We start from the raw sequence: 23849 nt of genomic DNA on the forward strand, positions 1-23849 counted from the left end.
AGTGAACAGATTATGAGTGGTTTATACTTTATTTTGTTGATATTTTGATAGTAATGGTTACTCATTTTAGGATAGCTAAATTTGTTGACTTTGGTCGAAAATTAAGAAAAAGGAAAGAAAGTAGAACACAACCGAAACCAATCCGCACCGCACCGCAAAACTGTGTAACCGAAGTAAGCGGTGTAGGTTTTAAAAATGCGGTTGCGGTTTTAAATATAGCACTACCGAATGATGCGGTTCGGTTGCGGTTTTGGCCTAACACCGAACCGTGCCCACCCCTAGTTTTCATAGTAGATATAATTCGGCTTGTGAACAGCAAACCCTAGTTTTAGGTCTAAGTCAAGAACAAATCTTCTAATGGACAAGAGATCAAATCTCGATGATGAGGTAAAAATTCATAAATCAAAGAAAGAAGAGAATCAAAATCCCAATTGGATCGATCTTTGCTCTCATACCAAGTCCAAGAATATGAGAGAAAAATAATTGAGGGAATAATTTACTGATTTACTGTGCATTTTATTCTTCTCACGAATATATGTGTGTGTGTTCTAGAGAGAACCTCCTTACTTTTAAAATTTGAGAATTTTTATTAGTTTTAGAGTTGGGCAAAAAAAAAAAAAGGAAGACTGGAAAATCAACCCAAACCGGTTCAAACCAGCCGATTCAGTCCGACTTTTGCTCTCAAATTTTGGTTTTTAGTTCGGTTCGGGGCCAATAGAGAAAAAAAAAAAACCGGTCTGATAAGTTTTGTGAAAACGGGAAAATCCTGTAAGTTGATTAGGTGGCAGGTTTTCAATTGAGAAGTCTATAGTATTACCATAGACTTATCCACACTTTATCTCGAACTACTACATAAAAGGACATTTTATTTTATAATCTTCTCCCCTCAACTAGTTAGCCGCATCTCTCTATCTCTCTCTCTCTTCTCTTTCTTCTTCCTCTTCTTCTCCGCCAGAGCCCAGATGAAATTCAAAATTGAAATTCCTCTTCTTCTCTCTCTTCTTCCCTTCTAGGTGGCTACTCTCATCGACTGATTTTTGCTTTGGTACCAATCTCAGTTTCGCAAATTAGTGAACTGGGTTGGTGGAGATTGGTCCTGAGCATATAATCTGAGTTGGGTTTTGTGAAAAGTTGCATAAAGTTGCTAATTTCATTGGGAAAAGCTAAGGATGCTGATTTTGAGTTTTAGCCTTGAATAAGTTTTTGTTAGTTGTAGTAGCTAGGCAGTGATTTGACACTTCTAATCTAGTTCCTAATATGATCGGCAGCGATTTGACCCATTATAATTGCTAGGATGGGGTGAGAATTAGCAAGAAGTTCCACCAGTGATAGATCTTCATTGTCGTCGATTGTTCACTGATCAGTGACTCACGCCATGCAGAACCAGAAACTCGGCAAACCTGACTTGAAAAAACTTCGGTTCGGGCTCGATCTCGATCTCTTCGGTCCTGACTGTTGAAAACCTTGATCTAGGCCTGACCCGAAAACTTAGGGCTCGGTCTCGGTTTATGAGAATTTTGCTTCAAGCTAGGCTTGTGCCCATGCCTATTAATTTTTCACTAATATACAATCTATTTCAACAATTTCAAACTTTGATCCTTCTTATTCATATGCAATCAACCAAATCCATAATCATTTGTTCATTGAAAATATGCAAACAAATGTAGTCCGTTAAATAAAATTAGAACGAACATTGTGCTAAGCAAATGGTTAAACTTTTTCTGATTTGGCTACTTTTTTGTAGAATTCATATGTGTGTATGTAACTGTAACTAGAGAATGAGTAGTTTAGATTATTAAACTACATGCTAAAAATAAAAATATCCACAAATTTCAAATTTAAGGAGGTTCTATGTAGAATCTCTCTCTCTCTCCACAGACACACACAGACACACAATAATAAATGGTAATGACCCTAATTTAATTTAGATACTCCCGTAGTATGTGCTAACAAGTCATATACGATTATATATCAACGTGTTGAGGATTTCCATTCTAGGGCTTTTACCTCTATCACCACTTATCTATCTTTTTCTTCAGACAAATCTCTTGAAACTATTTATCTATTACGTACAATTTTGTGATAGGTAAGAAGTTACAAAAAGGATTTCCATTAACTATTGAACAATAATTCAATTTTTCATTCCATTTATGAATAGGATTCATGTGATTTCCCCAAAATTTTTAGAAACTTCAATCTCATCCTTCTCTGCCAAGGAACTTTCCTTTTGCTATCCCATTCTCCAGTTTCTAATATGCCATTTTGAGTAAGAGATGCATTCTAAATTTCTAATTCATCAAAACTAGAGTTTTTATCACCACTAGGGTCAAAACTTTTTTGCACCGGACAAAATGATACCCAGCTTTCAAAAGTGATCAAAATGATACCTAAATTTTTAAAAACAAATCAACTTGAAACTTAGCTTTCAAAAGTGATCAAAATGATATACCTAAAGTTTTAAAAACAAATCAACTTGATACCTTGGTTTATTTTTTTGTAACTTCTTTGTTAAAATTGATCACGTGTAGTGCGGTGTTTTGTAGGATTATAATAATATTTTTCACAAAAAATGTTTTTCAATTATTTTTCATTTTACTTTGTTAATTCCCTTCTTCTTCTTCTTTTTGTCCTTCTTCTTCTTCTTCTTCTTCTCTCTCTCTCTCTCTCTCTCTCCCCATCGTTTCTATGATCGATGGTAGAATTGAAATTGAATGGAGGATTTTTTTTTTTCAATTCCATAGAAGAAGAAGATTGGGTTATATATGGTTGATGGCCCTCTGACCACAAATCACTTCAATTTTTGGGCTGATTTTGCATTTGATTTAACAAGGAAGTTATCAAAATAGACCGAGGTATCAAGTTGATTTGTTTTTAAAACTTTAGGTATCATTTTGATCACTTTTGAAAGTTGGGTATCAAGTTGATTTGTTTTTAAAAATTTATATATCATTTTGATCACTTTTGAAAGTTGGATATCATTTTGTCCGGTGCAAGAAAGTTTTGACCCTATGGTGATAAAAACTCTCAAAACTAATATAATGAGAAACAAGAAAACATTTTTTTTTAAGGGGTTTGGAACTCAGCCAAGCTGGAAGGCTCATCCCCACGCCTGACTTATTATATTATCATTAAAATTATGCATAGAGGGGGACATAGTGCCTTGACCTCTAGCAATATTACAACCATCTTCGTAGAGAACATCCTGAATAATAACAGAAGCCTCATCTAACCAAAAATCATTTAAATAATTAACACTAGCAAGGTTAGCCAATCTATTGGCTACACCATGCGCTTCACGAAAAATATGCCTAACCTGAGAAGAGTGAAACAAGAAAACATATTTTGATCTCTTAGGTTGATAGAGGATAAGAAGGAAACTACATATATGGTAACATTCAAACATTGTAATTTAACTTTCCCTTTAAGAGCATCTCCCATGCTGGTAGGCTATAAAGTCACTTTTAGCTTACAAGGTGCTCCCACGGTAAGCTATTTTCCAAAGATCAAGAAAAAAATTTGGCCTGACTAAAATTTATAGGCAAAATTTGGGCTGACATGGTGGGTCCCGCTGTTTCTTTATGAACATGTATTATGCATTTAAGGAAAACTAATTTTTCTATATATATGTGTGTGTGTGTGTTATTTATAATGTTACTAAATATTAAAACTATATCATTGTAAAGATCTTGTTGAGATCTTCAATATGAGCCGATTATTTGATATGTTTAGAATTTTTAAAATAAATGTGTAATCACTAATTTGTATGATATACAGAGTTTTTCTATTGGAACCTCCAAATTTACTCACTTGACCCCTACTTTTTACACCTCCTATCAAATTTTTAAATACTAAATTTACTCACTAAACCTCACTAAAGTTCCTCAAATAACCTCACTCATAAACAAATTATTATCTTTAAAATAAAAAACTTAGTCATTTAAATGATTTAATTACTCTATAAATCTTAACTACATATACATACCTTAATCAAACAACATGCATAAATCGCTTTTCCAATAAAATAAAATAAATCAACACACAAGGTATTGATTTTTAAAATTAATTTCTAATCAATAAGAAAATAACATGAACTATTCTGTGGTTTTTTTTCTTTCTTTCTATTTTAGCTGTTAAAGACACTAAAGAAATCATTTTTTCTTAATGTTTATTTATTTTCTCTACTTTTTGTACCTCATGATTAATTATTAAAAAAAATATATTTTTTTATAACTGCTACTTTTTTTGTTGTTGTTGCAAATATAGTGGATAGACTTATATTCAGGTCATAAATTATAATAGGATTTATTTTGTTTTCCCTCACCAATATGTGTTCAACATATATATCAATATATCATACATTTTTATGTCACATTATCTTAATCATATTTTTAATTCTTGTTAAATAAATGCTTTAATGAGTATGTAGTGAATTGGAAAATGAAAATAGATATGGGAAATAATAAAGAATACAATCTAATATTATTGAACTAGAAAGTCTACGTAAAATACATATAATATTTTTTTGGTATAATTATTGTCCTTAATAGTCATTTTATAGTAGGTTATATATGTCATTTAATAATTCATAATAGATCATGAGTGAGGTCCAGTGAGCAGATTTGGAGGTCCCAATAGAAACACTCATATACTTATTTCCATATAACAAAGTAGACTAGTTTTATTGATAGTCTCGTCAAAACCATACTCAAAGATATATTCCGAGCGGGGAAAAAGAGTGGTAGAATGTGACGAACTAAAATATGAACAACAACATAAATTAAAACAACAAAATTATGATAATATTTGATTTTTGGCTTATAGAATTTAGTCTACGGTGGCAGCATCGCTGCTTTTTGTTGACAAGCCAAATATGCATATTTGAGAGAATATTTTGTTTTTGGTAGGCTGAAAATATTTGACTTTTGACCTACTATGAGCTTGCTCTTAGCCCCACTTTCGGAGAAAATAAACAAAATGATGCGTAAATGGTCTGTAGAGCATCTCGACAATTTCTCTAAAGTTCACCTCCCTAGGGAAGCTGTCGGAGAATTTTATAGTCTTTACCTCTCTTCTCCCTAACCCACAATTAGATCACTTTCTGTCTAGCAAATCCCTTATTCTTCTATTTTCATCAATTAGGTACGGCATGCGCCTTTCAAGAAAGAACCACTCTTGGTGAGCTCACGCAGTGGCTTATCTGTAAATCTGATTAAATTGTAGACCAAGGCACCACTTACAGCTCCAAGAATTGGTGACACAATGTAAATCCACAGGTTTTTGTAATGGTTTGATACTATTGCAGGTCCTAAGCTTCTTGCTGGGTTCATTGATGCTCCTGAAATTGGCCTGCAAAATATGCCCTAATCAGACATACTAATAGAATGAAAAACAAAGTAAGACGATGTTCTTAGTTTGACCTATCGAAGCTTCCAAAAGGAAGAACATTTTGCTATTTATCATTAATTAAATACGGATGGATATGAAGGGATCATATTGTGAAGATTAATAAGGAAGTTAATACCCTGCAAACAACACATTCAGAAGAACAGTGGAGCCAACTGCAAGCCCAGCAAGCTCTCCGATCTGCATACGCAAACAGCTTTAGAATATTATTAGTGATAGTTTTTAATATAACAGATTTCACGATGCAGACAATTTGGAATATATGGGTCAAATTATGCAATATGATAATATACACACACACACACACACACAAAATACAAATCCCAATTATATCAGGCTTCATAAGGTTAAGCAAGTTTATTCACCAGCCTCGTTATCAGGTAGTCATATTAGGTAGTTTTTAACTGAAAAACTCCAGAGTTCAGGACTAGTGCTGCAGTAGAGGTACAGGTAGAATAGTACTAACCGCTCTGTTATCAGTAGCAACACCAGAAACAACAAACATGAGGTAAAATGTGATTATGAACTCAATCACGAGAGACTGCAAGGGAGTTCCACTGGGACTTGTTCCTACAAAGTGGTCTTGATGCTTGTTAAACAGAAGTCTGAGTGTACCACTTGCAAATGTTGATCCAAGGACTTGAGCAGCAATATAAGGGGGTACCTACAGAGAGAAAACCAAATAACAAAAAGCACATTGAGTTAAAAAGATGGGTATTCATCAAGTTGTGGTTGGTTAATAAGAGACATTGTGGTGTAAATTATGCATGAAGTGCAGGCACTCCTCGATAGCAAGGACACGTTTTAGATTTGCTAGCTTGAAGTGCTTCCAAGCCATCTATATATAACTCATAAAATAACAATTTTTTTGCTGCAGTAATAGTTTTTGGTCAATTTTAGAAGCAATGCCAAACTAGCTGTGAATATACAACACAATTTGTTCAGAAAATTTTATTATTCTTTTTTTTTTTTTTTTGGTGAAATGGGACATGGAGAGTTTGAAGGATCACATATACTCTTGACTAAGCCAAAACTACTAAACAATGCCCTCTGGAAAACTTCTCATTCTTACAGGAATCAAGAAGTTACACATTGATTTTCATACTGCATTTGGGTAGTTTACGATTTCTAAAGGAAAGATATTAACAAAATAATATCACACGCAGGTTTAGTTTGGTTAGCAGTTAGCTCACCTGTTTCCATGGAAATCTCTTGGTGGTAGCAAAAGCAATAGTGACAGCAGGATTGAAATGAGCACCAGAGATGTGACCAACAGAGTAAATCAAGACCATCACAACCAGTCCCCAAACTATTGCAATCCCTGGAAACGACACCGTATTTTCTGTGTTCAAATTCACCACCACAGACCCACAACCCGTCAATATCATAAAGTATGTCCCCAACACCTCAGCAATCACCTGAAAATAAAAAGATCTCAACTTTAAACATTTGATGGAATCATTTTAAAATTGAAAATCACATTTTTCAATTGTACGCTTGAACCAAAAATTAAGGAAAGTAACAAGATTTATGTCACCTTCTGCATAAAGGGTACACAGAAAAAGCTACTGCTTGATTCTTGGTTGGTATTGGAGCAAGGTTTGTCATTTTCAACATTGAGAACATGGCTTCCATTGGTTGCAAGATTCTCTGCCATGGCTTAAAAGTACTAAAAAAGCTAGGGAATTATAGAGAGAGCAAAGTAAGCCAGAAGGAGAAAATTGCTGGTGTTTTGCCCTTCAATCTTGGAGCGAGAAGATGTTGGCCAGTAGGAAATGCTCTCCTTGGTTTTTATTTGTTTTATCAAAATGGTTTATGATTCATATGAAGGTTTTCGTAGTGGATATAATTCGGTCTGTGAACAGAAAAAACGCATTTAAGGCTCCTTCAACTATTACAGAGAAGACATTTATGCAGATTTCCATATCTTCTAATTACTACTAATTATAGCTACCCTGTTACAATACGGGTCTAAAACAAAATATTGAGGATTTGTTAAATTTCTGAATGACAATGGTCTGAGTTGGCAAACATGTAGAAATAGAAAATATTGTTAATTCGGATATATATTCTAGATTTCCGTTCAAGAGAAATTAAATGTGTAATCAGATAAGACTAAATTTAAGTGAGAATTAATTTCTTTATTTTGTAATTTTAACTCATTAGAGCAAGTTCACCCGTTGGGTCACCTACTATTCACTGCTTTTTAGTGTATATTTTCATTCTCTGGGTCACGAAATACACTGTGCAGGTCACCATGGTGACCCAGAACACTGTACAAGATGACCCAGGGCACGAAATACACTGTGCTCGTGACCCAGAGGGTGAAATTAACACTAAAAAGCAGTGAATAGTGGGTGACCTGATGATCCAACGGGTGAACTTGCTCTTAGAGCTACATTTGGGAAAGTTCAGATCTCGAATTTGTATCCGAATTAAAAGAATCGACAGTATCATTTTTGGTAAAACTAGAAACAATTTTTTTTTTTTTTTTTAAGCTAGAGCTCTCGTCAGGGCTAAAAACAGTAGTTCTGTTAACCTAACTGACTTGTTGAAGAAAACTAACAGTGTGTTTGGATAAGGGACTACATGGAGGGAGATGACTTTTCGCGGGGATGAAATCCCTGACCACAAGTCCCTTGTTTGCCAAAAAAAATCCATAGGGATTTTAAGAGAGGGATATTAGGAGGGATCTTTATTAACGAGAATTCCGCCTCTTTATGTGTTTATTATAGTACTTGAAAGTTCTTCAATTCTTCCTATGCTTTTCTTTATCAATTTTGATGCGATTGTACGTTCTGGGTTTTCTGGGTTGTGTTTAAGGCTTCGTGCGTATTGCTATTGATCAAAACAGAGCTTTAACTATCTATAGTATCTGTAATGGGTTTGTTTTCCATTGTTTAGTTTCGTTTTAGTCTTAGCAGCTCTGCATAACTGGGTTTGAGTCTCTGTATTTTCATATCTGTCTTGATATTGGTTTATGGAAAGTTAAGAATTGAGATGGGTATTTGATGGGTTTGGGCTGAGTGTGAGTATTTCTTGAGATTGAAATACATATGCATCTGTTCTGATCCTTTTGTCTTTGCTGATTCATCTAGAATATATGGCACAAAGGACTCAATCAGCAAGCTAGTGTCAGACTCAATTTTCAGTAGATTTACTAGTAATCTTCTCGCTCTGTAGTGAAATCCATACATTTCTGAAAAAAGACAGTGCTACTGTCTACATTTTGGTTTAAATGCTTTTCAGTTTCTGAGTTCATTCTCGACGAGGTATGCGTAATTTAATCAAATGTATAATCGAGAAAAAGAACTAGAAGTCATTTTTAAACAGAGAATGCTCGAGTAGATAGCTGAAATGTTTTAATGAAAACATTTATATTAATATTCTTTAGATTACTCATTCAAACCTTTCATTCTGTATTTGTAGGTTGTGGAGCCCGTAGTTCCGGTTATTTTTCAACACACAAAGGCAACCACTTCCATATAGAGAAACAGGTTAGCAGCCTCTCAAATTTAGATTAGTTTCTATTTGACTTCAGATACTGCAATCTGTGGATTTGGACTAAATGTCAGTAGGTTTGATAGATGCTCCTTCTGAAATTCTCTCTGTCACGAACTATAGTTTTCCACTTTTACCAACCGCAAACAAATACATATATAAGTTGTTCATATGGACCTAACTCTTCATAGTCTTATCATGTCTTTTTGTTTAACTGTGGTTTGTTTGTTTGTTTTTTCACCTTTTGTTATCCGTTACCTTGGTCTGCACTTGTTAACAAGGTGCTTCTGTTGTAACTCTTGCAATGCCATCATCATCTTTTAACTTTTTGTTTGCTTCTAGGATTCTTTGATATATGAATAGTGTGGAGCTCAGTGACAGATATTCTTTGCTAGGGTGGTTTTTTTCTTTTGCCATTGTTTGTTTTCTATACTAGAGTTTAAGTCTGACGTTTTTTAAACTCTGCCAAAATCAATTATGTTTGCCGTTAATATCATTTCATTTATTGACAGTAGCCATCTGGTGAATTTATACTACTGAATTTTTTTCTACAACCTTTTTCCTACACTTTCCCTTTGAGAGTCATTTATCTTACATGACATGCACTTTTTTGTATGGACTTCCCTTTTCGACTTATCTTTTCTCCTCTCTTGTCTTCCATTAAAGGGGACCAAGAACGAGCAGAAAAGAAAAACTAGTTACCCAGCGATATCTTGCTGGAGAGATATCTATCAAAGAAAAAAAAAATTCTCTGTGGCTATAGTAAGAATTTGGTTGGCATTTACTTCTAAATCAAATTATCTGTATTCTCATTAACATGGAAAGGTGATTAACTAGGAGACTCGATCTATCAAATTTCTTTTGCCTTCTTATGGTCTCAGATTCTTCTTAGTGGGTTCTGAATGGGAAAACTTAAGACCACAAATTAAGCATCTTGTTTGAGCTGAGCAGGTTTAGGTGTGTGTGTGTGTATATTACAGAAATTAAGATGCTTGTAACATATATAAATGTATATAGACGCATTGGCTGTGTGCTTGCCTTGGATGAAATTTGAATGACTAACTTTTTCCATGTGCTGTATGGAGTTCTCGTGTTATGTTCAGTCATAGCTTTCTATATTTTCTGCCTGCTTTTCTTCTTGTGATGCATCTCAGTTGGCAAGAACTAAATTAATGCAATTCTGATTCACAAAAAGCATTAGACTTTGTGAGTTTCCAAGGATTAGTCTTTGACTTTTCTGTTTCACATCTCTGATTGCATAGTTTTCAGGTGTTCAATTTATTTACTGACATCTAGAAGCTCAAACTGTTTGTGCACGTGCTCTTTGTTAAATCCATGTCTTGCATATATCTAACGTAGTTCTTGTTTCCATGGCAGACACATAATGATGCTTCAAAGTATCGCTTCAAGACGATTGCTATAGATTGTGGATTTTTTTTTTTTTGGTCAACTTATAGTTTGTGGATTAAGAATTGTAAATTAAAGAGTAAATTTCACAATTCAAAATAGCAGAAAAAATATGGATTTACTGTTAATATTGTACGAGAAACAAATATAATTACGGTGTTGACGGTTTTGAACTAAAAAAGTTTAGACAAAGAATTGTAGGGCTTGACTCTGTAGGGAGCCCTTCCAGAAATTCTCCAAGGCTTTAGGGACAGGTGGCCATGACTCAATCAAGGCCTTTTTTCTATTTGGTCTGAGGCTCAATCGAGGTCTAAGTTTAGCATCTTTGACAACGAAGCACACTACCCGAAAAATAGGGGCATGTTTAATCAGGGCCGTACACTCTCCTGCCTGCTTCATATTGTAACTGCAAGATTATCCGACTAGCTAGCTATTTTTCCAATCCAAGATATGTTGGACTCATAGTTTTAGTTGAAGGCTCAAACTAATCTCACAGTATATACATCCCTCACTTAACAATTCACTTCCCATCAGAATTGGGATCGAAAGAGATCAGCACAAATTGTATTATTGTCCACACAAAAACTACAAAGAGAAACCAGCAAGTACAACTTGAACAATACAATACATGAAATTCAGGACTTCAAACCCCACAAGTTTTCAAACATTATGGAAAAGCCTGGATAACAGATTGGACAGCATTAATAGGTGTGACCGTGTGTCGGCTAAAGCCAGCTTCCCCAAGAACATATCCCCATTCCTTCAAGGTCCTCTCTTTGCCAGTGCTAGTATGGGCCATCATCACCATATCTAGCATCAATCTCACATCGGTTAGCTCGTCTTTGATCTCATCTTCTTCAATAACAGCTTCCAGAATTATCACCTTCCCTTTGTCCTCAGGAATTGCTTCATTACATTTCTTCAGTATACGGATGCACTCCTCATCTCCCCAATCATGAAGGACCCACTAAATAGTAAATACACATAAGAAAAATCAAAACTTACACAAATAATGCTAGATGCCTAGAGGAACGATATTTTCTAAACCGCATTAGCAAATCATACAGATGATGTAGCTTAGGCATTTATGTTATTAGCAGCGTAAGTATCTTTTAATTTAAAGAATCACACAAAGGGTTAGTTAATGATGGATGAAAAAAGAAGTTACAAACATATATAAGAGAAGGTATAGCTTGATTACTAAGCAAGATCGAGGACAGTATATAGAGTTATATACTAACCTTGATAATTGCAGCATCGGCCTTTGGAATACAATCAAACATGTCTCCTCCAACATTCTCCACTCGATCATTCTCCTCAGCAACAGATACAACATGAGGAAGATCAAAATTGATCCCTCGAACAATCCAAGGACAGGCCTTAACCAACAATCCTAAAGTAGTTCCATTACCACCACCCACATCTACTATGGTCTCAATCCCATTGAAAACCTCTAAACAACTCTCAATCAGCGCAGGCAGTGCCAAGCTTGCATCACAAGCCATTGCTTCATTGATAAGCTCGCTGTGACCAGGATTAGCTGTAAGATCAAATATGGACATAACACATATCATCATAAAGTAATTGATGATTAGCTTAATATCAATCCTAGTTTAACATGGATACAAACAGTAAATCAATACTAGTGACTTAATGAATAGTGTATCAATTCATTAAGGATAGTAATCTATTGCTTAGTCTACAAGGAAGGCTACAAGTTGTGATACATTAAGAATCTAACTAGGAAACCTAAACCGATATGGATAGCTTTAATGGGAAGCTTCTTGAGGTTTAAGTCACCTATATATACAGATGAATTGGTCCCTGATTACTACCGACGTTTTGCATATTGTTCTGTCCATTGAGAAGCAAGTTGGTAAGTAACAGAAGGCTATATTCAGTGTTCGTGTTTGCAGTTGCATAAGATGGAATCCATGCCAGTAATTGCTGAAGGTAAGCCTTAATCCCTTTTATGATTGTGTGCATATGTTGTGAGCATGTATATGGTTATTTTATAATTGGTATCAGAGCATAGGCTCACAAGTATCAAAATCGTTTTAGGGTTTTGCAAAACAAACACAAAAAAAAAAAAAAAAAAAAAAAAAAAAAAAAAAGGGTTTTTGCTTTACGGACCAAGTCACTGATCAGGTAACTGACCATGTAACTGGTCATGTAACTGATCAAGGTAAGTTACTTAAGTCAATTGCTGCATCTGGTTAAATATCAAGTTCACGCTTCCGCTGTGATTTTTAGCAGCAAATTGGGGAAAAAGCAAAAACAGGTTTTTCTGTGAAATTGATTTCGATTCATAGCATGATAATTGAATTTTGATTGTGCTCAAGAACACTAGTTGCATTCCCGGCGTGCGTTAGGTTAGAGTAGATGGTGACCGGATGAAATTTACAATTTCTTGATTGTTCTGTGGTTTCTTGGAATCGAAACAATTTTGATTGTGCTTGAATATGCATGATGAATTAATTGATGATATGGTATTGTATCTGTGATTGTGTAAAAATTGCATGAAGAACAAAAATCTCCCAGATTTTGTTTACACATTATTAAAATTGACAGATACGAGAGCTTAATTTTCTTACAAGGATGAATCTGGGTAGAATATAAAGTTAAAAGCTCATGGGTTTTGTGGTTTTCTGTTGGCATAAGTGATTATGATGCACAAAGCATTCTTCATTGATGTTGGCAGAAAACGATGATCAGGTAACTGACCAACTAGTCAGGTCACTGACCAACTAGTCAGGTCACTGACCATGTAACTGGTCGGGTCACTGACCAAGTAACTGGTCAGGTCACTGACCATGTAACTGGTCGGGTCACTGACCAAGTAACTGGTCAGGTCACTGACCATGTAACTGGTCAGGTCACTGACCATGTAACTGGCCAGGTCACTGACCATGTAACTGGCCAGGTCACTGACCATGTAACTGGCCAGGTCACTGACCAAGTAACTGGTCAGGTAACTAATCAAGTAACTGATCGAATAACAAAACTGAAATTGTGTTTTGTGTTTTAAAACTATGCCTCAGTTTTATCTTCCAAAGAAGTGGTCAAGTATGGTTTTAGAATACAAAACAGCAATATGCGTGCTTGATGAAAATAAATACGGATACTTAGAAATTTTTCTTCTGTCTAAAGATGTGGATAAATTTCTTTGGATAACTTGTTTTCATTGAACATGGTATATTGATAAAGAACTCCAGGATGTTATGCTTCTGCTCAAAAGTGTTGCTTAACATTATTTTTGGTTATGGACTGATATGAATGCAAGTATGGATTGTTTAGGTTTTCTGTATGTTCTTGTTTTGGTTGCTTAAAGCTAAATAAAACACAGAAAACTTAAAGTTATTTTCTTTACAAATTGAGAACTCACACGAATTTTTGTTTTGCTCCTTAGGTAACTCTTACATGAACTTGAACAGTGTCTTGATGCTAACTGGAACCAACTATAGAGCTTGGCTAGATTCTGTAGAAAACTATATGGGAATGCATGAGAATATAGACTATTGCTTTACTGAGGATAAGCCTATAGAGTTGAATGAAAAGAGCACCAAGAAAGAAACTGACCTTTACAAGAAGTGGCATAGATCCAATAGAATGGCTAAGAATCTCATTCGTACCTCTATGTCCAAGACTGTCAGGGGAAGTATAGAAGAACCTGAGCTAGCATCAGATTTTCTGGAACTCATAGGTGCTAAGTTTAAAGAAAGTGAAAAGGCAGAAGCAGCTAGACTAACCAAGGAGTTTCATGATTTGAAGTACATGGATTCAGGGGGAGTTAGAGAACATATTATGAAGATGATCAATATAAATGGCAGACTCAGGGAGCTCTTGATGGGCGTTAGGGATGAGCAGGTAGTGCATTATGCACTTCATTCCTTGCCTAACAGTTTTAGTCATCTTAGGACCAGTTACAACTCTCAAAAGGGAAACTGGACTTTAGATGAACTTATATCCATCTGTGTTGATGAGGAAGCTAGGATCAAGGAAGAAAAAGAACCTGCTACAGCCATAAATCTCATAGAGAAGCCTAAGAAGAAAAAGCCCCAGAATAAGCTCAAGCCTACCAAAGCCATAACTAAGAGTTCAACAGCTGCAGTGGCCAAGGAAAACAGGCCATTTAGGTTCAAGTGCTACTTTTGCAAAAGAGTAGGACACATGAAAAAGGACTGCACTGGCTATAAAAATTGGTTAGCCAAAAAGGGTAAGATTTTTTCTAATACAGTTTTTTCTTTAGAAATTAATCTTATAAATATTGAACCACAGTCTTGGTGGATAGATTCAGGCTCACCTATTCATATTACTAATTCTTTGCAGGGATTCATAAGGAGCAGAATCCCAAAAAGTGATGAAGTGAACCTGTGTGTAGGCAATGGCATGAGAGTGGCAGTCAAGGCTATTGGAACCTTAAAGCTCGATCTAGGATTAGGAAAATTGTTAGTTTTGGATAATGTTTTTTATGTACCTTCCATGAGAAGGAATTTGGTTTCAGTTTCTCTTTTAGTAAAATCTGGTTGTAGACTTGTTATTGATAGTAATGGAATTCTTATTTCTAAAAATTCTGTTCAAATTGGTTCTGGTGTTATCTCGAATGATTATTTACAGTTAAGTTGTTCAATGGCTCAACAAGAAATTTTACTTGTTGAAGATAACACAAACAGTACTAGCACTTTAACAGGTGTTAAAAGAACCAAACTAAATGAAAAGTCTGCATTTTTATGGCATAGAAGACTCGGCCATGTTTCAAAAGAGAGACTGAAAATTTTGGTGAAAAACAACATCCTAAATGAACTTGATTTTTCTGATCTAACAGACTGTGTTGAATGCTTTAAGGGAAAAATAACTAATACTAGAAAGAAGACTGCATATAGAAGCCAAAATTTATTAGAACTCATACACACTGATATATGTGGACCATTTAGGCATCAAACTATCTGTGGGAATGTGTATTTTATCATATTCATTGATGACTTTTCTAGATACAGTTATATTTATCTACTTTCAGAAAAGGCACAAGCATTGAAAGCCTTTCAAATCTTTAAGTCTGAGGTAGAAAATCAACTAGAAAAGAAAATCAAAACAGTAAGGTCAGATAGAGGGGGAGAGTTCTATGGAAAGTACACTGAATCCGGCCAACAAAAGGGTCCATTTGCCTTGTTTTTGCAAGACAATGGAATTAAAGCTCAATACACAACACCCTATAATCCACAACAGAATGGTGTTGCAGAGAGAAAGAATAGGACTCTTTTGAACATGGTTAGATGCATGATGTGTACAACTGGTTTGCCTAAATTTCTGTGGGGTGAGGCTTTAAAAACTGCAAATTATATTTGCAACAGAACACCTAGCAAAGCCATAGAAAATACTGCTTTTGAGCTTTGGTGTGGCAGGAAACCTAGTCTTCATCACTGTCATGTTTGGGGATGTCATGCAGAAGCTAGGATTTATAATCCAAGCTTGAATAAACTTGACCCCAAAACTGTTAGTTGCTATTTTGTAGGTTATCCAGATAAATCTAAAGGCTATAAGTTATATTCTGCTCATCATTCACCTAGAATTTTTGAAACACATCAAGTAAAGTTTCTAAGTGAAAAAGTTCACAATACAAACCTTGAGGATTTAACCTCAGTTTTTGAGGAAATTGTGTCAGATGAGAATTTAAGTGTAGCATTGCCTTTAGAACAAGATGTAACTGATCATGTCACTGGTCACGTAACTGACTATGTCACTGACCAAGTAACTGTCCCTGGTCGAGTAACTGGTCAAGTGATTGACCATGTCACTGACCAAGTAACTGTCCCTGGTCGAGTAACTGACCAAGTCACTGACCATGTAACTGTACCTGATCAAGTCACTGCCCATGTCACTGCCCATGTCACTGACCATGTAACTACCCAAGTAACTGTACCTGGTCAAGTCACTGCCCATGTCACTGACCAAGTAACTGACCACGTAACTGGTCAAGTAACTGAACCTCAAAATCCTCCAGTAGCTCAACCTAGAAGATCACAGAGAGCAAGAAAACCAACTTATGGGGGGAAGAGAGTGACTACATTGTTTATCTACAAGAAGCAGAAATTGAAATGGACTGTGCAGAGGACAATGATCCAACTACATTTAATCAGGCCATTGAAAGTAGTGAATCTCATCAATGGCAGCTAGCAATGGAAGCAGAAATTAATTCCATGAGTCAAAATGCAGTTTGGGAATTAGTTGAACCTGACCCCAACCAGAAGCCTATAGGTTGTAAATGGGTTTTCAAAACCAAAAGAGATGCAAATGGCAATGTAGAGAGACATAAAGCAAGATTAGTTGCCAAGGGTTTTACACAGAAGGAGGGCATTGACTTTACTGAGACTTTTTCTCCAGTTTCTACAAAAGACTCGTTTAGGATAATCATGGCTTTAGTGGCTCATTTTGATATGGAGCTGCACCAGATGGATGTTAAAACAGCTTTCTTGAATGGCGAACTAGATGAAGTGATTTATATGAGGCAGCCAGAAGGGTTTGTACAAGCTGGAAGTGAAAACTTAGTGTGTAAGTTAAGAAAATCAATTTATGGCCTAAAACAAGCTTCTAGACAGTGGTACAAGAAATTTGATTCTGTGATTTCTACTTTTGGATTTACAGAAAATCTTGTTGATGAGTGTGTTTATTTGAAGACTGTTGGGAACAATTTTATTTTTCTGGTACTCTATGTGGATGATATACTTTTGGCTAGCAGTAACATTAAATTGCTTAAAGATACTAAGAGTTTTCTGTCAATGAATTTTGACATGAAAGACTTAGGAGAAGCATCCTATGTACTAGGTATTGAGATTAAAAGAGATAGGGCACAGAGACTACTTGGTTTGTCTCAACACAATTATATTACCAAAGTTTTAAAGAGGTTTGGTATGGAGAAGTGTGCAGCTGGAGAAGTTCCCATGTCCAAAGGAGATAAGTTAACCAAGAAGCAAAGTCCCAATAGTAATGTTGAAAAGGAAAATATGGAGTCAAAGCCTTATGCCAGACTTGTAGGAAGTCTCATGTATGCGCAAGTCTGCACTAGGCCAGACTTGTCTTTTGCAGTAGGGATTTTGTCAAGATTCCAATCTAATCCAGGCCATGAACATTGGGTAGCTGGGAAGAAAGTGTTGAGATACCTGCAGAGAACTAAAAGCCATATGCTAGTTTATAGGCAAGTGGAGGATCTGAAACTCATAGGATTCTCAGACTCGGATTTTGCAGGGAATTATCCAGACTCCAAGAAGTCGACTTGTGGATATGTGTTCATGCTTGCAGGAGGTGCTATTGCTTGGAAAACCATGAAACAAACACTTGTTTCAACTTCTACTATGCAAGCTGAATTTATTGCAGTATATGAAACTGTGTGTGAAGGACTTTGGATTAGGAATTTTCTCATGCAGACCAAAGTATTGAGTCACATTGTGGCTGGAACACTTGCGATTTATTGTGACAATGAGGCTGCAGTTTTCTTTAGCAAGAACAGTAAAAGGTCAAATAATTCCAAGCATATTGATCTAAAGTATTACAGTGTTAGAGAAAGAGTAAAGCATGGTGAAATAGCTGTTTTGAGTATTGACACAAATTCACAGCTAGCAGATCCTTTCACCAAGGCATTGTCAGTAGCAGCATTCCAGAAACATACAGCAAGCATTGGAATTTTAGCTAATATAGATGCTTAGGTTCAGTAGAGAGTTAGTCCAGTTGGAGCATTTAAAATTCTAAGGTTTTTTGAGTTCTTGTGTTTTAGTTGTGATCTTTTATTTTGTTTATCACAACTTGTTTGTAATGACAGATTTTATTATTAATAAATTTTGAGGTATTTTCAGATTTTGGTTATTACTGCAGTTTTTGTTCAATGTTCTGAAAATTATCGATTTTGTGTTTAAAGTTATACTTGCTATCAGATGGCTTAAATCATGTGAAGCATGATGTTAAGGTTCAAGCAATATCTTTAAGCCATCAGTGTTCAGTAAATTTGCTTGAGTTTTTGGTTTTAGAAACATAAAGTAGGACCTAATATATGTTTACTTGTTGATACACATTAACATATATTGTATCACTTCTGGTTTGACATATGTGGATTGCAGGAGCTTGTGTTTGTGGTTTTGAAACTCTGCATTTTTGTTAAAATGTATACTGTTTCTTGCTCTGCATAAGTAACTGTGATCTGACCATGTTGGAATGGATTTTCGATTTAAGTTTGTTATCTGGCGCGCACTTCAGTAAGTTAAGTAGGTTTTGATGTTCTCTGGTGCAAATCATCGAGCATGATATGTGTGAGTCCAAAGGGGAGATTGTAAGATCAAATATGGACATAACACATATCATCATAAAGTAATTGATGATTAGCTTAATATCAATCCTAGTTTAACATGGATACAAACAGTAAATCAATACTAGTGACTTAATGAATAGTGTATCAATTCATTAAGGATAGTAATCTATTGCTTAGTCTACAAGGAAGGCTACAAGTTGTGATACATTAAGAATCTAACTAGGAAACCTAAACCGATATGGATAGCTTTAATGGGAAGCTTCTTGAGGTTTAAGTCACCTATATATACAGATGAATTGGTCCCTGATTACTACCGACGTTTTGCATATTGTTCTGTCCATTGAGAAGCAAGTTGGTAAGTAACAGAAGGCTATATTCAGTGTTCGTGTTTGCAGTTGCATAAGATGGAATCCATGCCAGTAATTGCTGAAGGTAAGCCTTAATCCCTTTTATGATTGTGTGCATATGTTGTGAGCATGTATATGGTTATTTTACATTAGCCGCTGCAAAGCTCCATATATCCTCACCATGTACTGCCTCAAATGCGGGTGTAATAGTACCATTTCCTAGAATACGGGCACTAAGGCCATGCCATGGTGCTAGCATTACAGGACTACTCTCCAGCAAAATCAATGCAGCCATGCTATTTTGACTGGATTTTAGTAGACAGCGGGACAAAGGTGTTTGTGCATAACTTTTGGGGCCTGATGGGATTTTGGGTTGGGCTTCTTTGAATATCTGGTGGTGAACTAGGAACCTCATGATGCGGTAAAGGGAAGAAGGATCACACTTGAGAGTTGTGGATAGCTCAAAGAGTGTCATGGGGCTTCCATGGCTTTCAATAGCATCAGCTATTCCAAGCTCAATGGCACACTTCACCACTGCGATTTTTGAAAACCCGAACACATATTTCCACACTTCCACCTTGGCTTGTTCCTCTTCTTTCTGTTCCAATGTTAGCGCCCTTTGTCTATGTTCCATCTTTTTCTTGGCAAGTCCCAAGCTCCTAGCATGTGATATATATATATATATATATATATATATATATATATATATATATATATATAATTGGAGTGAACATTTTGGGTAATCCATCATTTTCAATGGGATTTAATTTTTCATATATATATATATATACAATTGGAGTGAACATTTTGGGTAATCCATCATTTTCAATGGGATTTTCATATATATATATATATATATACAATTGGAGTGAACATTTTGGGTAATCCATCATTTTCAATGGGATTTAATTTTTCCAACCGCTCATTTCTTTAGGATTTGTTTCCAATCATGGATGCGTCCCACTGGTCATTTTGTAATCTTTTCTTTTCTTTTCTTTTTGTCAATTGTCCTCATTACAGTCTTGGCGCAGTATGTTGGAAGGATGCTACTTCTTTGCTAAAAGTATCTTACGACAGAAGATGCACTTTACACATGTTATTTTTATAAGACATGGAAATAATTAACGAAAGATAATATTTTACATATAAATAAGCGTCAAAAAATTATTAGAGCAAGTTCACTTATTTGATCATTGCAATTTTCGAAAACCCAAGCACATATTTCAACACTTCCACTTTAGAACGTTCCTCCTCTCTCTCTTCCAAGTTAGCTCTCTTTGTGTATTTTCCATCTTTTTTGTTGTGTGTTCGTGTGTACTTGTTCTATATATGCTCTTAGCAAAGTTATATATACACAATTTTTGTATACAGTCTGAGTAATCCATCATTTAATAGGGATTTTACAAGATTGTATTATTCATTGTTTAAGAATTATTTCCAATTAAAGGTATGTGATACATTCTGACTAAACTGATACATCTTTATAGCACAAAACAATTTCAAAATTTGAGCACATTTTTATCACGCATAACACAAGCCCCCTTATTTTAATTAGGCACAGCAGACAAACCCCATCGCATCTTGGATTGAAGATCTGAAATAACCAGCACTACATGCATGCACCTGGATTGGAACCTCACCAGCTGCATCCTTGCCCCAAGTGCAAAGGTGATCTCATTTAAGCTTTGTTTCAAGGCCAAAGAATTTTGTGCCGCAATGGTTTGCTACATCTTTGCTTGAAGCATCCTTATTTATTTTGAACTCTTAGAATTTTCAAATGCTTGGCATCTGCATGCATATGTTCTTCTGTTTTGTGGTTAAGACAAGGATTAGAACAACGTAGACTATGATATACCACCATTCAAGGATTGCTTCACTAATGACGTGGGAAATATGAACAATAATATCAGCTAACAGTACTTGGCAGAATGGCCTCCAATTAATACTAATAATACAATAAACTGTTTATCAAACTATCAGCTAACAGAAAATGCAGAGGACTATGAGTATTGAAGAGGATAATACGAGCCTCAGTGGAACGGGAGGTAGTTTTCAAGATGATAGTTTGAAGAGAAATGCATTTTCTTCTACTTCAACAGTTCCGTCATAGCAAAAAAAGTAAAGGTGGAAGAAACAAGAGTTAATTACATATAAGTGCATATTTGAATGTTTTTTTAGCTATAAGGCCACCAACTTTTTTTTTCCCTCATAAGGCCACTAGAATAAAAAAAGGTGTTCAATTTTAGATATAAAAATTAATATATTTACATAAATGCCACTAGAGTAAAAAGTTAACAATCATCCTCTCTCTTCTCTCCGGTGAGGTCTCCGGCCAACTCCGGCCGGTCTCTGGTAGACCTCCGGCCAACTTCCGGTGAACTCCGGCGACCACAAAAACTACTGTCACTAACACCAAAAGCTACTGTCGTAAGCAATAAAAACTACTCTGATGAGATTTCCGATAACCTCCGGCGAGGTCACAAAAGCTATTGTTATCAGTAACAAAAGCTACTGTGGTGAGATTTCCGACAACCTCTGACGAGGTCACAAAAACTATTGTCACCAGCAACAAAAGCTACTGTCATTAGCAATAAAAGTTACTCTGGTGAGATTTCCGGCAACTTCTGGTGAGGTAACAAAAGCTACTCCTTACCAAAAAGACCTAATGCTCCCTAAAACCAAAAGCTATTATCCCCACTAACAAAAGCTACTGTCACCAACATCAAAAGCTACTCTCATCAGCAACAAATGTTACTCTCACCAAAAACAGAAAACTACTCTCACGAACAGCAAAAGTTGCTCTCACTAACACTAAAAGCTACTTTCACCAACAATAAAAGTTATTGTCACCAATACCAGCGACCCACTCTCACTAACACTAGAAAGCTACTCCATAAACAAAAGCTACTCTCACCAACACAAAAAGCTACTACCACCACCACAAAAAAACTACATTCACCACCAACAAAAACTACTCTCACCAATGTCAAAAACTACTATCACCACCGCAAAAAGCTACAATCATCACCACCAAAAGTTACTCTCACCAACAACAAAAGATACTATCATCAACATCAAAATCTCTTCTCACCAACAATAAAAAACTACTTTCACCAACTCCGAAAGCTACTCTTACCAACTCTGAAAATTACTCTTACCAACATTGAAAACCGCATCTTAGATAAACAGAGAGAGTTTTGAGGGTTCTTTACTTGTGAGAACAAATGCATTAAAACCAAAGCAGGCCCAAATGCCAACAGAGGCTATCATAAGTTCAGAACATTAAAACTAGTCTGTGCAGAATCAAAGAGAATCAAAGGGACAGAGGAACTTGACACAAGAAAATGGTAGGCAATATATGAAGGGTTTTACCAGCAGGGTGACAAAAGCACAAAATGAGAAACCAAACAGGCTTTGAATTGATTAAGCTTATCCAGGTCTCAGAGCTAGTTCTTTGAATTGATGACTAGTATATGAATTACAGCCACTCGGTAATTCTACGACATCAAATACACATCACAAATTCACTTAAATTTTGAACATCAAACTTAACTATTCCAATCGCTCTAAACAATTTGTAATCATGTAGAGGTTTCTCAATTCTTACAGCAAATCAAACTCAAGAAATTCAGAATCCAAATACTCAGTAAATCAAACTTAAGAATTCCACAAGCTCCGAATGTTCAAAAATCAAATAATCCTAGGCTGAATTAGCTAGGAGATGCAATATGAAAATAGAAGGTAAACCTGAAGCTCGACGACGATGACGAATTAGGGCCGATTGCGCTCAGGCCCGACTACGAAGAACGCGTCTGGAATCCGCTCAGGTTGAATTAGAGGACATCGACGACCTCGTATCTCGACGAGGAGCGTAAGGTCGCAGGAGTTGAACAACACGGCGGTATCGAAGACGCCGATCAGATCAGATCTACTTCACCTTCATCCTTCTCGCCTTGCGCTGCGGGATCGTGAGATAGCCGGATTGGTGTTAGAGGCAATGGATTTAAGGACCTCGATGATCCATTTTCCGGCGACGTTATCCTCATGCGCGGAGATGATGAGAATCTACTCCGGCTCGTCTCCGTTCGGGTTTGCTTCGACTGAGAAAGGTAATGGAGATGGAATCGGCGATGGCGTTGAGGAAGGGTGCCGCCGGAGCCGAGCGAGATGGTGAGGAAGGGAGCTGCCGGAGCTGAGCAAGGGTTTTCTCGTCGTGGAGAGAGAGAGAGAGAGAGAGAGAGAGAGAGAGAGAGAGAGAAGTCGTTTTGGTGAGACTGATCGATGGAGTCCGTTTAATTTCTTCCACGAAGGGCAAAATCGTCAGTAAGGAAATAATTTTAAGATAAAAGTGGCCTTATGTGTACAAAAATCTTTGGTGGCCTTATGGCTAATTTAAGTTTCAAAATGACACTTGTATGTAATTTTCTAAAGAAACAATTGCTATAGCATAGTCTGAAATGGCTTCTTCAATCAAAATGTTTAGAATGTTTACATTTTAAGTCTATGAATTCAAGCAAGACCAAAATCGAATTGTGACTATGAAATTTCAGTTGTTGCATTTTTCAAATTTCTAGTGTTTTTAATTGTTTTTTCATTTTAATGGAAGTTTTGGAGTTAATTGTTGAAGCACAAATTTTTCTTGTTTAACCATCTATTTAGTTTATATATATAAAAAAAAAAGTTTGCAATTAACTACAATAGTTCTATAGCAAAATATATTTAAAAAAAAATTTAATTTTGTCAAAAAAAATATGTTTATGAAATTCCATAATTAAATCTCTTCACTCAAAAAAATTACCCAAATAAATCATTTAAATAATCCACCATTCATTTTCCCTTCATTTTAATTTCTTTTCCCATTTTTTCTTATCAAAAGTTATTTTTGTAGTAAAAAG

The 23849-nt window shown here is 35.7% G+C and overlaps 2 protein-coding genes across 2 annotated transcripts; both read right to left on the reverse strand.

Moving 5' to 3' along the window:
• Window positions 1–4804: 4804 nt before the first annotated feature.
• LOC112169058 (aquaporin NIP1-1) lies at window positions 4805–7262 on the reverse strand. The gene is made up of 5 exons (XM_024306001.2): window positions 6941–7262; window positions 6597–6821; window positions 5870–6067; window positions 5522–5583; window positions 4805–5346 (listed from the first exon to the last, which is right to left on the reverse strand). The coding sequence occupies exons 1-5, from the start codon at window positions 7058–7060 to the stop codon at window positions 5136–5138; spliced, it is 816 nt and encodes a 271-aa protein (XP_024161769.1). The 5' UTR covers window positions 7061–7262; the 3' UTR covers window positions 4805–5135.
• Window positions 7263–10915: 3653 nt separating this feature from the next.
• Window positions 10916–19615, reverse strand: LOC112171369 (acetylserotonin O-methyltransferase). Its single transcript, XM_040508027.1, has 3 exons — window positions 19103–19615; window positions 11553–11846; window positions 10916–11278 (listed from the first exon to the last, which is right to left on the reverse strand). The coding sequence occupies exons 1-3, from the start codon at window positions 19586–19588 to the stop codon at window positions 10979–10981; spliced, it is 1080 nt and encodes a 359-aa protein (XP_040363961.1). The 5' UTR covers window positions 19589–19615; the 3' UTR covers window positions 10916–10978.
• Window positions 19616–23849: the final 4234 nt, after the last annotated feature.

The sequence above is a fragment of the Rosa chinensis genome, chromosome 6, assembly GCF_002994745.2.
Source record: "Rosa chinensis cultivar Old Blush chromosome 6, RchiOBHm-V2, whole genome shotgun sequence".
NCBI classification, from domain to species: Eukaryota; Viridiplantae; Streptophyta; class Magnoliopsida; order Rosales; family Rosaceae; genus Rosa; species Rosa chinensis.

Excerpts from the sequence above, each read along its gene's own strand:
- LOC112169058 (XM_024306001.2), bottom strand. The coding sequence starts at position 7,060 with ATGGCAGAGAATCTTGCAACCAATGGAAGCCATGTTCTCAATGTTGAA. Across the intron at positions 6,822-6,940 it reads GTGTACCCTTTATGCAGAAG|GTGATTGCTGAGGTGTTGGG; the intron begins GTGACATAAATC and ends TTTTATTTTCAG. Across the intron at positions 6,068-6,596 it reads AGAGATTTCCATGGAAACAG|GTACCCCCTTATATTGCTGC; the intron begins GTGAGCTAACTG and ends TTCTCTCTGTAG.
- LOC112171369 (XM_040508027.1), bottom strand. The coding sequence starts at position 19,588 with ATGGAACATAGACAAAGGGCGCTAACATTGGAACAGAAAGAAGAGGAA. Across the intron at positions 11,847-19,102 it reads GGAGCTTTGCAGCGGCTAAT|CCTGGTCACAGCGAGCTTAT; the intron begins GTAAAATAACCA and ends CTTACAGCTAAT. Across the intron at positions 11,279-11,552 it reads CCGATGCTGCAATTATCAAG|TGGGTCCTTCATGATTGGGG; the intron begins GTTAGTATATAA and ends TTTACTATTTAG.